Source organism: Anoplolepis gracilipes, chromosome 17 (genome assembly GCF_047496725.1).
Source record: "Anoplolepis gracilipes chromosome 17, ASM4749672v1, whole genome shotgun sequence".
Lineage (NCBI taxonomy): Eukaryota > Metazoa > Arthropoda > Insecta > Hymenoptera > Formicidae > Anoplolepis > Anoplolepis gracilipes.
Window position 1 is genome coordinate 5,836,618 of NC_132986.1, and position 16,123 is coordinate 5,852,740.

A 16,123-nucleotide genomic window follows, 5' to 3' on the forward strand; every position below is an offset into this window, starting at 1 on the left:
CCGCTGGTGTATAATATCAATCCGATGGATTTCGGGGTCCCTTAATGGCCAACAAGCCCAGCCAGCTTAACTTTGATAAGTCACAGATTACAAATGTCAACCGTAATACTCATGCAAAAATGATATACGATTATTCTTAAATCAGATAAAAATTTTAACAAGAAAATTTAATTGTACACATATTCAATGCAATTTTATAAATACAGTTATTTCAATCATACGATCGTGAAGCATTTTATATGATCAACATTATTAATTATCATTTTATGTAATAAACTTAAAAGAGGAAAAAGTATTAAAAAATGTGATTCAATTTATCGTTAAATTGCTTGCTCGTTAGTTACAATATGTGTGTGAATACCCAAGAGTATACGCGAGAGCCATCGTTATGTTTAAAATCAGACAATAGTACAGAAATAAAACGGAGCTGATGTTATATCAGAGTTTCCACACGGGATTATTCTCGACGATGTGCTTGTCTGTAGTAAAAATATAGAAGTAGAAGTAAAGACGTCTATTATCAATAAAAAGAATCTTATTGATAATGTCTTAAAATTCTTTGTTAAAGCTTTCATTTAAAATCAGAAACATCAATCACATTTATCATTCTATGCGATAAAAAATATTTAAAAAATAAATTTTATTAAATTATTTTAATTTAATAAAATGTTTTAATATTTTAAATCTAATATAAACTTGCACAACAAATATAGATATATAATAAAATATATATCAAATGGAACATATATTTTTCAAAATATATTTAAGTAACTATACACACACACACACACACACACACATACATATATACAAGATAGAAAGATTGGAATACTGCTAATGTACTTTAGCTGCTATTTAAATATGCTCAATATATGTAATGTATTAAAATTACATCTTGTTGCACTACCTACATACATATCTATTATAATTAGCACATACTTATGCAACTATGTATTAGGTTTACGCAAAACGTTGCAATGTGATTAAATAAAAAAAAACAATGTGATTAAATAAATTATTATAATTATTTTACAAACAACAAAAAAATTTTAGTTTCCCTCAAATAAAATACATATTAAAGTATATAATAATATCGAATTTAATTGATACAATAAGAACATGAAAATACTTCCTAAAATTTTATCGTTTATTATCATTAAGAAAAGATTACACTTAATTATCAACTATAAGATAAAGACTACAAATCTCAACGAATTGACTCTATGTTTCTGAGAACATTTCACTTTATTTTTTGCCCATGGTAATATCCAATTACGTGATTTACGTGCAGACTGATCGAAAAATATCCACATTTTTCCAGAAGCTAACAAGACTATGTTCCTTCTCTTCATCACCGCTGTTATTCTGTGTGAGTAGATGAATATGATATAATATCTCAAAGTCGTTCGTTTTAGATGATTTTCTTTAGTGTTTCTCCCGTAGGATAATGCACTATTTTTGAAAAAATAGAGCAAATTTTTACAAAATAATATAGACATAATATATATATATATATAAATTGATAAATTTTTTAAAGATAGAATAAAATGCTACTTTTTGTAAATATGGGTGTGAATGAATTTGTAGAAAAGATTTCTATGAAAATAATTATAATAACTTTAATAATAGAAAGAATAATGTTGAACAGAAAACTAATACTGTAAAGCACAAATGCAAACATTTTTCTAACGACTTCACATCAATTAATTTTCCACCATCTTCACATTTCTTTCCAACAACCCCATCTTGAGGCAACAGCAAACTATCTGCATCAACAAAAGATAATATAATTCGAACATAATTTGTATACTCATCATAAATGCAGTAAGTGAGTCAGCAAGAAAGGCCAAATTTCTGTCTCAGAAATATATTTTGTTATAATTGACAAACTTGTATATAACGTATAAGAAAAATCATTATAAAATATCAATGTCAATATCGTAATAATAATTAATGTAAAATTATTAATGTTAAAACACCGAAATTAAAATTAAAGCTTTGTATCGTGAAACAATTTTAAAATAGTTTTATATTTTTAATTTTTCTCTTTCAACTTGCTATTTTATTATAAAAAATTTATTAAAAGGGAGATTGGATTAAAAAGAAAAATGTGGAATCGCGTCACTTGAAAGAATTACAGAGATTTCACATATCCGAAAAGGATAATATATTTCAATAATTCGCAAATTCATGATATAAATCAAAATCCAATATTGCTTTCCAGCACAAAGGCAATATATTTTTCCTAGTGACTTCATATCACTATAACAATATCAATACATTGTGACATCAATGAAAGTCATAGTCCAACTGCGGAAAAACTCTTCGCAATATCTAAATGGCATGAAGAGTAATGGTGCGAATCTGCTCAGCAAGATGATAAAATCTCGCAGGTAACCTAACGCGTCTAGACCGTTTGCTTGTGACATTAATTTTTCCTACAATTAAATTTTAAGATCACCAAGCACGCTAAACGTCCTCGAATTTTTCGTCATAAATGCGATAAGTGAGTCGGAAGGAAAGGCCAAATTTCTGTCTCAGAAATATATTTTGTTATAATTGACAAATTTGTATATAACGTATAAGAAAAATCATTATAAAATATCAATGTCAATATCGTAATAATAATTAATACTATTTTATTAATTATATGTTTAATAAAAAGAATAGTACGAAATATTTTTTTACGTAAATGTAAAAAAATAAAAGCGCATATAATTATTAATATGAATTACACGATTATACATTTGTTATTAGTCCGACACAATCAGAAGTAACCATTTCATCACGCATCATAAAATAAAATTTCTTGTGAATTTTTCACATGTGTTTCATTTCAGTGAATTTCGTTTCGCTATATATACGTAATATAGTTACAATAACGATTGTCTCTTCGACTCTGATGCCAAACAAAAGAATTCATTTTTCTGTTAGTAAACCCACTAAATAAAAATGTTGGATTTATTGAGTATAGCGTTAAAAGTAGAAACAATTCCTGAAATCTATCGATCGACTTTTAAATCCAATTAAATGTAACCATTACGCCATTGAAACAACGTCCATAAATTAGATTAATGTGAATTTTTTGTTGAACCTGAAATTTATCAAACATTCCATTCGATATACAATTCCTAGTTATATTAAAATAATATTTGAGTAATAACAAAAACTTCATAGTTCTAAAAGAATTTAATTAAGCTATTAACGATTTTTGCAAGCAAATTCTAAAATTCTGTATAGCACTAAATTCTGTGTAATTTAAAAATAAACGATTTTTACAGAAATTGCACTGATATAATCATAGATTACACGTGTACAACTTTAAAGAAATTATCGGGAAGTAATTTATAATCAGTAGCAAAACCTGATACTGTAACTAAAGAGATATGCGATATAGTTAAATTCCATCGTATTTCCTCGCTAAGCTCGCTGATCCGTAACCGCTGTACGATCCAAAAAGGCTATTACTATAGAACCCCCTGGGCTGGATGGGTTATACGATCGCCAACGTCCGTGACCCGAAAAGGTCGCACGGTTGATCTATGATTCGTGAAAGTTACGAGTGCAAAGCGATCTATGTTTCACGTCAAAAAGCAAGCGTGAGTTGAGCTTTTACAAATGATTTGTGTCAAAAAAATTGTGTTGCACAAAATAAAAACTGTAATTTTTTTGTGAGAAAATAAAATATGACAGAAAAAATCTTTCAAAATGTCAAACAATGGATTTTTTTTTATTGAACGATTTTTAAGCTCTTCCAGCTAACGAAAAATGTGTGACTTAATCAATAACGAACTTAAAAAATTCTATTTTCACAAATGTTTATCGTCGTGATAGTACATATTACATATTCAATATGAATAATATATATTTGCAGGAAAATTCAAAATGCAGATACTAAAAAAATATTATTTTACAATTTCATTTTTTGGTTGGAAAAAGAAACCTTTGAGAATTTCCATCATAAAGCAGAAATGTTCATCACACTCGGATTACAAATTGATTGCGCGTTTTGGATTAACTTTTTTTTGATTACATTATCCTTAATATGAAATAAAGTGAAAAATTATCTGCTCAATTATCGCTTATTGTTGTGTAATGTTATCAATTTTCACCTACTTAAAGTAGAAAAATCTTATAAAAAAAGATAAATTATATATCATTAGTGTCAAATAATGACGTTACGTAAAGAATTTTCGCTATTCCCTTAAAGCAATTTTATTCTCGAGAGTTAATTTCGCTTCTAAGAACCGAGTATGGCTTTCCGAGGCTGCCGTGGTAGATTAATTATGGCTCCAATTAAAAGACGGCTCACCCTAGATGCATTACATACATTCTGACCCATAGTGCATTTAAGAGTTTTCTGGTCAGGTACAAACGCGTATTTCAACCAAGAACAATTCGCAGTAGTTATGCTTGGCACGTGTGGGAACTTATATACGTGTATATGTGTGTTTGAGCATGCGAAGTGGAGAAAAAGAAAGAGAACGAAAGAGAGAGAGAGATAGGAAGACGGCGAAGGTAAAGGAGAAAACAAACGCAAATATTTACCTCGTCTATTTGGAGAGACGTGGAAACGCATTGGAAAGAACGGAAAATCTACGCAATATATTAAGCTTGAAGATAAAACAGCTGTCGCTCAAAAAAATTCTTTCATTTTATCGTTGCTTGGTTACAGACAAATCCTATTTGCAATGACAGATTATATATATATATATATATATATATATAATCCCATCTTATATCCTAAAGATTAAATTTTACAATATATGTATATTCTATGATAAATTAATTGTTAAATACTAAGTTTTCAAATTTTCAACTTTGATCTTCGATTTTCAGCTTTAATTATTAAAGGAAGATTTATAGCCTAAATCCTGTAAAATTTAGAAGGCTTCTTTAGAAATAAATCTTAATATCATACAATTTTTGTTATCAAGAAATATGTATATGTATATATATATATATATATATATATATGTATACAAAATGTAAGTTGTAAAGGCATTTATTAAAATATATATAAATAAATTATTCTGCTTCTATATTAAAAAATATGTTTGATATATGTTTTAATGTGTATGTTTGTTATCGTGAGATTGAAGTCAAATTATGATTTGACGCCAAATGGTGAGTTTTTATTCAACAAAATTGTGAGGAAAAAAAAAGCTTGTTAAACAATATAAAATATAAAAATATATCGTGACGTTTGCAGAAAAGAGGATTGATGGACGATTCCAACGCAAAAGGGAAATGAATAATAAATGATTGGATAGTGGAACAGTTTTTCGTGGAAGCAACTACAATAAAAATGCCTTTTAACGCTTTTTGAGTTAAAAATATTTCTTTTTCAGCTTACATCTCTCCCGTACAATGAAAAAACCGGTCGGTGTAGTAAAACTGAGCTTACAACGAGCACCGGCAAAGTCGTGACTATTTTGAGAGACTCGCTAACGAGATGTTACTCGTTTCGAAGTAAAGCTGGTGATGCTCGCATACCAGAGATTGGATACAAAACGAAGTGAACGTGACCATTACATATGTAATTTATTTTTTGCGCAACCGAAAAAGTTATAAATAAAATGATTAATGTTTTCTTTTAAAAAATATTATTTTTAAATTCACATAAAGAATAACATTGCAAGAACTGTTAATATTAGCCGGACCTGTACTTACCGTTTCATCTAAAATTATTATAAAATCTTGAATTAAAATTATAATAGTAATTCCTCAAATAATTTGATAGCGATATCTTATTAAGGAAAATTTTAAAATTTTATTACCGCTCACCTATATATTATACAATATTTATTCTACATATGTTATATTTATTTACAATCTTTTGCAACATTAATTTAATTCTTTATGACATAATTCAATTTTTATGACATAAATAAATTCAACCTTCAGTACCAAGATAGCGCATTACTATGGCGAGGTAAGCTGAGCAGTTTATCTCACAATTAGTGTCACCTGCAAATTCCGCCGAGAGAAAATTCAGTTAAATGTTCGTAATAATGATTTTGATAATCATAATTTTTTGTTAAAAAAGTTGTCTTTGCTTGAAGCCATAATATATATAATTTTCCGGAAAACTTTCCTTTGCGTTGCACGACATTTGCGTGTCGTTAAATTTTAAGCGCATCATCACCGTGTGAAGAGAATATCTCAGGCATTCGTGATCCGCAAACTCTCCGAGCGTGGTTTAATTCTCATGGATTTACCGTAGTAATGGCCGTTTAGCGCGTTGCTTTCCATTCTGTCGACCGACACCATAACTTTTCGCCATTATTCAATGCAGAAGCGTGCTTATCCGCGAGCTTTCGTCTCTCGGAAAGCATAACAACGCCGTAGCATGTGCGCTTGTTTACTGAAGTGATTTTCGTAGCACGTGTATGCACATTGTATACACAATATATTTACATCTATGACGTGTAACTATACGTTGCATTTTACATGTCTTCTCTATTATCAAAGAAATATACATATATATTTTAGTCTTATTATTAAAATTTAGTCCTATTATCAAATTTATTATTAGAGATTAATACGGCAAAGAAAAGTCATAATTAGCAACAGTTACAAAATCTATTTTTCTTAACAATAATCTCATAACATTATAGCTAAAATGCAATTTCTTGAGACAACAAATTATGTACTTTATTTAGAAATCTGAGAGAATAAAATTAATCCTAAATTTACTGGGATCTCTTGGTTTTTTTTTTTTTTATAAATGTCCAAACAATTTTTTGTTTAAATAAATTTTCTTGTGTCCTAATTATGGAACAAACGTATCTTTTCCATGATTTTCATTTCTTGGTCTCTACATTCTACATAAAATAATCAAATGTCGTCCCCATAACATTTCTATAATATACAACGACGATTGCTAGCAGCAGATTGGGGTTGTATTCACGATTTTGCGAGGGAGCAAAGGAAATCCTGGGTCGTATAAAAATAGACTATGCTTTGTTAGCTTCAAATTGTAATATTGAATAGTCGAATTTAGAAATCTGAAGCTTCTGTTATCTTCTAACGACAGTCTCGCATAAATAAAACATTGTTGTAATATGTTATTGTCTGTTTTTATTCATTTTTTTATTTTTTTGCATCGTGTGAAACATCATCCGTGTTACGTTAGCATGACACGCTATCTCTCCTCGTGTATATTATGTATATAAAAATCACCGTGCTATTTTCAAAGTTTGCAGAAAAGTACGTAAATCCACTTATTCAATAAAATATTTTACACGAAATAATTTCAATAATTTTATATATTATATAAATATACATATATTGACATTTTCTAAAGTTACAGTTACTATATATAAATTATGTGAAATTCATTAAATTTATTATTTATAATACATTATATAAAATTTATTTCCACTAAAAGTCCATTTGTAATGTTTCCCTGGAAAACCTTTCATTTATTCATTTTATTCGACGCTTGCGTAAATATGAAGATTGCATTAGAGAACCCTGTGTCGAAAAAGAAGCAAAGAATTGCATATTTTACGAAATGTTCGAATAAACATAGATTAGAGTGAATACTTTAATGTAAAAAGAAATAAGAGAACAAAAATTGCGTGAAACACATATCGAAAAATCGCGCATCGATCAAAAGCGAAGTAGCTATCTCGTATTTTTCTAATAACAATTAAATAATAAATATATACTTAAAAATTACAACAAAAAATGCAAAGAATACATACTCTCCTCCTTCCCACACACACACAATTATAATTTAAAAAAAAAAGTAACGCTTTAAATAAAAAAATTAATTACTCATATATTTAGAAAAATTATTTATTAGCTTAATTAGATGTTAAATAGCAACTATTGTATTATGAAATGTATCAATAAAAATTCATGTTACAATTTTATAGCATTTACATGGAAAAAGAATTTTCTTTGGTATATTAGTTATTATAATTACAGTAAAAAAAGATTTAATAGAAATTAAAGTTGAACTCTAAAAGAATATCCTTTCATTTTTTTTTCGATTATATTTGCTTTTATACTATCGCTTTATACGAATTTTATCTCGCCATATTATTTTTACAAATCACCGGGAAAGCGAAAAATTGTAAGTAAACCGCGGCATGACATGACATCACAAAATGCACAAGAGCGCATTGACTCAGCATTGCACCCACATTGCACGTTGCCACCAGTCGGGATTCCACGAATATTTCACATCGTAGTTTTTCACGTTTCCCCCCGCTTGTTGATTTCTTGCCACGTGATCATACTTTCCCTCTCCCCCATCGTGCTACCAGTTTAGAATAACCCGAAGCTCCGACATCCTTACCATTCGTGAATTTAATTTCGGGTAGTTCGCATCATTGTTGTATTGTCCTCGCGAACTCCACCGAAAGCGCCGTAAGTTTCATCATGGAAGTTGCCAAAGGTAGGCTTACAATAAATTGGATTTTATGTTTCAGACAGTTCTACTAAAAATTATTATAGTTGTACTTTATATATTATCTGATTCGCAATTACGCTGTTAATTAAAATATCTCTTACGCTTCGCACTTTGCTTTCGAATAGCTTAACTTTCGTTATAGGTTGAAATTAATGACGTTCAAGTCGGATAAGTTTTCTGTTAGATACGCAGTTTCAGATTCTTATATGAAGATGAGAAATATATCGTAAACTTGAATGCGTACTCCTTATGATTTGCAAATATATGCTGTGATACTAGTATCTCTTTTATTTTTGTTCAATTTGACAAGTCCCCGCTTGTTGCATAGAATCTATTGCATTATTAATAATGTATGCTTATAATTTATCAATTAGCCGTGACTATTTTTAATGTATGTATATTGTCTATGAATTTATTTGTAATCTCTCTATTTTGTGTACTTATTTATCTTACATTTATATCATTTCTCACGCATCTTCTATTATTATTTTAAATTCACGAAAATTATATATTTTCTTCCTATTTTTATATAATATTAATTGAATCATTCGAGTCATTCGAGAATTTTTAAAGTACTCACAATCCGATCGTACAAAGTTATGCGGTATTTTTCAGTAAACGATTCAAGCAGCAGCCTCGTCGAACAATCGATGAATGTAACGGCAGCAACGAAATCCGTTTCGTCCACGAAATCCGTACAGAGCGTTCAGACAAAGTCAGTCGTAGAGTCATCGACCTCGGTTAAATCTGTCTCTTCCTCATCGACCAGATCACACCAATCGATGGAGTACGAAGAAACGATCGAGTATAGCGAATAAAGTGATTAGAGTATAATGTAAATCCTCTCAACAAAAAAGACATCACGCAGGGGAAAGCTAAAAGCGCGATAAGATTTGGCTCGATTCATCACGTTTGAGGATTTATTCTTGGACGCTATTCCTCCTGAGATACATGTATTATTCAAAATCGTAAGCTTCAAAGGAAAAATGATGAAATTCCTCTTCTCCAATTTCGACCTTGCGGATTCACGATCGATAATCGAACGGAAATGGAAGAGTCGAATTAACGGGTCAAGGTGTTCACTTGTTGTGCACCGAAATAACGACTCCGTCGCATGCACAGTCTCGCTATGCGGCGATTCGACGGAGAAGAAATACCACGAGTCAGAGGAGACGGATGGAGAGGAAGAAATTGAAAATGTGCCCGCGAAGGAACGCTCGTAAGCATCTGGCCCTCATCCAATCGATGTGATTCGTCGCCAAATAGCAACTCAAGCTTTCCTTCTTTCGTTCGAGTTTTTTTTTTTTTTTTTTTCTTAATCGACTTTATCCTTCGAGTAGATCACTTGACATGTGTGTGACTACTTATTTACCTTTGTATAATGAAATTTTTAAAACATTATATTAGTTTATTCATTGACCCTGTCTTATTTGAATTACATAGTTTATAATTAACTATCTGACTAACCGCGTGTGTAAACTAAAATTATTGCAAGAATCGCGTTTATTTTCTAATTTATTAAATATGTATTCACAAGTAAGCCAATATAACATATAATATATATGCATATAATATAAATTGACATAACATAGATTTAGCATTTTTCGTATATTAAAGATCTATTTAAATATTAATTTATTTGAATTTAAATGAAAATTAAAAATTAAAAAAATATATGTATTTCCATTCTCGTATTTTTTAGATTTTTAAGCTAATATAAACCTGATGTTTGTATATACATGTACCAGTGACGAGGCAATTTTAATCGTAAATCGTGACATTTATGATAAATGTAATAAACTGTGACATTATAACTAGCAAAGTAAATGCTGAAAAGATTAAAAAAGAAAGTACTCCTGAGCAGTTTATACTACACGCTACGAAAATAAGTCGCAACTTTCTTTTCTCCCTTTTTACTTTTCATTCTCCATGCCCTTTCGTAATATCATACCAAATCAAGCTGACACGTGCGACTATGATCGGACAGTGACAGGAAGAACTGTGTCGAGAAAAGGAAATATGATTTGGAGAAAGATGGATATCAAAGACGGTTAAACAAACCATAAAGATAGACTGCCGGTCAGGGGTGGTACCCTCTAAGATTAAATAGCATTTCCAACGCCTTGCGGGATACGCAATAAACGACGATGAAAGTTTTAAAATTGTGCTAAGTTCAGTATGCTCTCGACGAGTAATGCTCTCAAAATTTGAGAGGTAACTGTCTCCCAAGGGGAATCGCATGTGAGAAAAGAGAGTGAGATTGAGATCTTGGCACGGCGGTAACAGAACGGGGTTTCAATATCCTGTCGTTCAGGCAAATTGAGTAAATATCGGGTGAATATGGGAATTCTCCAATGCTTTAGCAACTGCGGATCGAATGATTTACAGGAAGCGTTTGCTTTCGCGTCTTATAGCCAGTTGACTTCCGTTTCCCGTGAATGATTTAAAACTCTGAAAATCCACATAAAAACTGATAGAAAGAGATATTTCTTTAATCATGTGATATTTATTGCACTCATAGAATGTACAGTGGATTAATATTTGATGTAAATAACCGCAGTGTCATGAATTTTTAATTGTATAATTTTACATATTTATTCTTTATAAAAAACAGCTACTAGGAACATTAAACAATGATAGAATTTTTAAGCAGTCTCTTCTCACATTATACTTATTTATATTTAATTTATATTCTATAAAACAGAGAATATGTGTCAAATCAACTATTGCGTGCAAATTTTTATAGAAAATAGCATTAAGAATCATTAAGTTTTCCAATATATGTTATCACATTTTAATATACTCGATCATAAAAGCATGACACTGATTTAACCGAGATGGATCGTTACAGGAATCCTCGCGAAAGCAGGTCACATACATCATCGAGACAACCTTTCAATATCCATTCAGAAATCCTGCACGATGGAAAGAAATAGATCATGGATCGTGGAACTCGTTTTATTTGATACAGAAGGTCATCTTTTATGTGACAAAATATTTGGTTGATAGAAACGAGATAACCTTTGCGAAGCAATTTTCACTTTAAATTAATATGATTCTCCTAGGATCTTTTATAAAAAAAAATGGTCGTAAAACTATAAATTGATATATTTTTAGTTAACTTCATCATATCTTATTCACACTCCAAGAAACTCAGTACTGTATAAGATAAGACTATTACTGACTAAAGATATATTTGTAAAAAAGTTTCTCTTTTCAAGCGAATATTGTGATTTTCTTTAATGCCTACAATCTTAGTCACAAATAATTAGCTTTCAGGTTTATCATGTTGTAAATACAACTATGAAGGATGATTTCATGATCCTAAATGTCAAAGGAGTCCCGCTGACAAGGCATCTATCACTTGTTCCAAAATGAACTCAATCCATCATATTACATTATAACTAAACAGAATTCTTGTTTAGGTAAGTATACACATAACAGAAGTAAAATTTGTCGATAGAAACATTCAAAGATACGATTTGCAAGAAATATTCAATCAGTAAAAGCTTTCGAAATTGATCCATCGATTCAAGAACACAAACAATGAAAATAAAAGACAAATATTTTCACTAATTGCAAATAGAAGGACACATAAAAATTACTAACCTTGTTCCCGTAAAGAATATTTAACGAAGAATTTTTATTGTAATTTTATCAGCAAAAATTATTGCTCTACAATAAACTTACTTCCCAAAAAAGCAATAATCAATTGTTATATATTCTTGTTAGAATAGCCAAAAATTAGATAATATAATATAAATAATGAAAATAAGATTAACGATCGCGTTTCTTATCACAAGATAATAGGACCTTTAAAAAACATAATTCAAAGAAACCGTATTTAAAAAATAAATAAATAAATTTTTTTTCAACTGTGTAGTTATTAATTGTAAGATTAAAATAATGAAAAAGTATTTACAATATTAATTAATAATAAAATATATACAAATATTTTAAAATAAAATATATGCAAATATTTTACAATACACTCAATATTTGTTTTTGTAGAATTTTTTTTTAACAAATTCTATTCAATCAACAAGTTTTTTTTGCATGTGCCCTGATATACATAAAATAATATAAAAGTTGTATTTTTGAACCAAGAAATACTGCATATATAAATAAATTTGCTTTTTTCGGCAGTAACTTTTAGCGACTTTGTTTCATAAGTCAAATATATAATATATAATCAGATCGCTTCATATGCCTATAATTGATATAATGCTCCGCATATTCTTATGCTGATTATTCAAATATAATAAGAATTATTTATCTGTTTAAACGTAATCTCTACTTTATTAAATGTCATATTATATGTTGAAAATTTCTAATGCTCCGCATGTTCTTATGCTGCTTATCCAGATATAATAAGCATTATTTATCTGTTTAAACATAATCTCTACTTTATTAAATGTCATATTATATGTTGAAAATTTCTAATTTTATTTATTTTTAACAATACGATTATATCATAAAAAAAACTATCATCAATTGTTTTAAACTGTTAAAATATATATTGTATATTTTATATATATAAAGTAAAAATATATATACTTCCTCATAATCTTCACTGTCATCTTTTTGATTATTTTTATAGAAATATCTAATATGTACGCGCATCCACACGCCTGCACATATATATAAAGCTGATTTTTAAGTTATAACAAGAGAGTTAACTCACTCTCTCTCTCTCTCTCTCTCTCTCTCTCTCTCTCTCTCTCTCAATAAATTTTTCTTAGAAAGCTCATATCTATATGTTTCGAAGAAGTATTCGTGCATCTTACAAGAATAAATTGCTACTTGCAAGATTCCAAGTTTCCAAATGACATTTCTACATTGTCACAGTGCCTATTCCGCGTGGAAGAATTTTTCCAATTCACAGGAGCGCGCACCTGACCTCCTCAATTACAATTTATTTATGAGAATTATTCTGTTTCTGATACAATTCGCAAACAAAAATCGAGTTGCAAAATGTTGAACTCTATCTGCAATTTCCACGTAACCTCATGAAGCAATTTATAACTTGCTTCACTTAATTTCCTAAGTGGGGAGGCATTAAAATTTGAGTACCGAAGATTTATTGCGAGAAACGTTAAGTTGCGTTAAAGGGACTCGAGAAATAAGAAGTAAATTGATACGCACATTAAAGTGGAGTGATTGAAGTTAAATAAGAAATTTTAATCGTAGAAATATAGTAACAGTAATCTATTTATTTACTTTGCCTCTCTTAAATTTTTTAAAGTTCTTATATCGATCCAGATTATTTATGATGAAAATGAATTATTAATATCTCATTAAAAACTTACTTATCGGTGTAGTAAATTGACAATATATAATCAAAACTTTTTTAGTTATTAATATAATAACTTATATTCTAACGATAAAAATTCCTGATGTAGTTACAAAAGTAAAATAAAGTTATAATGATTACACGCACTTTGAGGTAATTTTTACACTTTTACCATGATGCTAACAGACGGGGGGGAAACTTCGTTGATCCACCGTTTTCTTAAAGCAAAAAGAAAGAATTAGACTGACCTAACAACCTACAACAAGTCGTAGGATTAGATCCCCTTACTGTGAACTCGCAAAGAATTTTCTTTCACCTTCGTTTCGCTTAAGCGCTTCCCCAAATTAGAACAAAAAGAAAAGTAGAAAGAAAAAGAGGGTGACAGTAAAACAACTTTAAGGGTAAGAACTATTTGCGAAAAAATATTTTATTGAAGGTGGCGTCACGTATTTGAGATTACTCTGTCTTCACATCGATCCTCTACCGACGCCGTAGAGCTCTTTCTTGTCATCATATAACTTCCCCTATGTCGTCTTCTTTCTCCACACTCATCAGAATAGCATACGAAACGAGACACTTCGTTTCATTTAACTCTCAGAATAAATATTGACGCGAGAAGTAGGCGGTTTTTAGTATCAATATTTAGCCTTATGTATAAAAAAAAGAAACAAATATATATATAAACACACACACACACACACAGCGAGTTTAAGTATGCATATCTATCTTGCCAAGATTTATCGCTATCACGTTGTAAAATATAAAAAAAAAAATTATAAAAAAAAGAATTAAATAATAATAATAAATAATAATATTATGCTTATAATGTAAAATAATAATATTATCCTTGTGTTGTAAAAAAAAGAGTTAAAGCAAATTGCTTAAGTTTTCATTATCAAATTAGTTTTGTCTAAACCGAACTTATAAGCGAACTGACCTATCCTACAATACAATAATAATAGTTAATAAATATACTTAAATATAATATATATGATTAAATTTTATATTCAAAAATTTAGAAAAAATTTTATAAATTCTCTTGAAACTTTATACGAGCTAAAGTAAGTGCAATTTTAAATATTTGTATCATACAATATTTATAATACTGCATCGTGTGAAGAAATTTAAAAAAATGAGGTAGTTATTTAATTTGAGTCTGCCTTTCTGAAATCTTAGGAGATATTAAAGATTTAAGTGGGAAAATGGAAGTAAGATTTTCTTCATGTCTACAATTTATAATTGTATGCATTCTCAATATATATAAAACCGTACTTCTAATAATTATCTAAATTTATCTTCCGTAAAATAATACAGCACGTACTTGTGTTGGAAGTATATATGATACATTTTACGCGCTAATGTATTTTCTGGTAAATACCTTCCTGCAGTTTAGTCGTAAGTTGTCATATTATATGTTCATATATTTCGAGCTACATAAATACCCAACGTATACGTGCTACGCAAAACAAACGCATAGAGCGTAGAACATAGTAAACACAGCGAGCAAGTGAAGTATAATTTAACGTTAGTTTATATTTATTCCGTTGGAGCATATCATCATAGAGAGTCTCAGTCCAATAACTCACCTGCTACTATTGACGGAAGTGTTGCTCCTACTGCGTCTGGAAATGATAGAATCACCCCGATTTACTACACCCTTGTGAGTAATACTGAAAGCTCTGAGTCTGTACAAGTCGTCGCCGGCTCTGGGATTATACGCTTTTTCCGGTAGACTATGCACACGTGGTCGAATATGATCCGGTACTGTAATACAATAAAAAAAGAATTAAAATTTATTTAGTCTACTAATTGTAAATATTCAAATACCTAATTAAGTACAGTATTTTAATAATTAAATTTACAGTATTGATTAATTACATTCACATTTAATAATCACAGATTGTGTTAAATTATTTATCTCTAATAATAAGAAGGAAAAAAACAGAGAGAGAGAGAGAGAGAGATAAATCGGATATATCAATATATTTCATCTAACACATTTTAACTTTTAAAGTAATTAAAAAATTCTTTATTTTTTTTTTTTTGTTTGTATAACATATATGAATGCGCGCATGAGATACATGAATCACATTATAAATAACTTTTATAATGTTTTACTATATGCTACCAACGTTTAAAAATGTTTGCTATGAACAATCAAAAACATATAATGACTTATTACTTGCATGACATGTTGCGGCTTTTGATAGAATTACAATCAGTGCTGATTGACCTATAAATCGATATATGCTGACAACTAATCCGTGTTGCAAGTTACAAATCTATCCATTATATCCGTCATTTAAAATGTCTTTCACTTTAGGTATGCCAAGCTTATATCCAACGTAATTCAGTATAATTACTTAGCTAGCGATCGTACGTTACTAACACTTATATGCAGGGAG

At 29.4% G+C, this 16,123-nt stretch overlaps 1 protein-coding gene and 1 long non-coding RNA gene across 9 annotated transcripts in view; one reads left to right on the plus strand and one right to left on the minus strand.

Annotated features, from left to right (window-relative positions):
• LOC140675171 (uncharacterized) overlaps positions 1–16,123 on the minus strand; it is a 41,239-nt gene that overhangs the window by 13,223 nt on the left and 11,893 nt on the right. For all 8 annotated transcript variants that reach the window (XM_072909319.1, XM_072909315.1, XM_072909317.1 and 5 more), the window contains one exon: positions 15,305–15,482. In XM_072909319.1, the coding sequence (XP_072765420.1) occupies positions 15,305–15,482 (178 nt within the window). The remainder of the gene's footprint in view (positions 1–15,304; positions 15,483–16,123) is intronic.
• LOC140675218 (uncharacterized) lies at positions 8,274–10,285 on the plus strand. The gene is made up of 2 exons (XR_012048347.1): positions 8,274–8,410; positions 9,041–10,285. It is a non-coding gene; the product is annotated as an uncharacterized lncRNA (long non-coding RNA).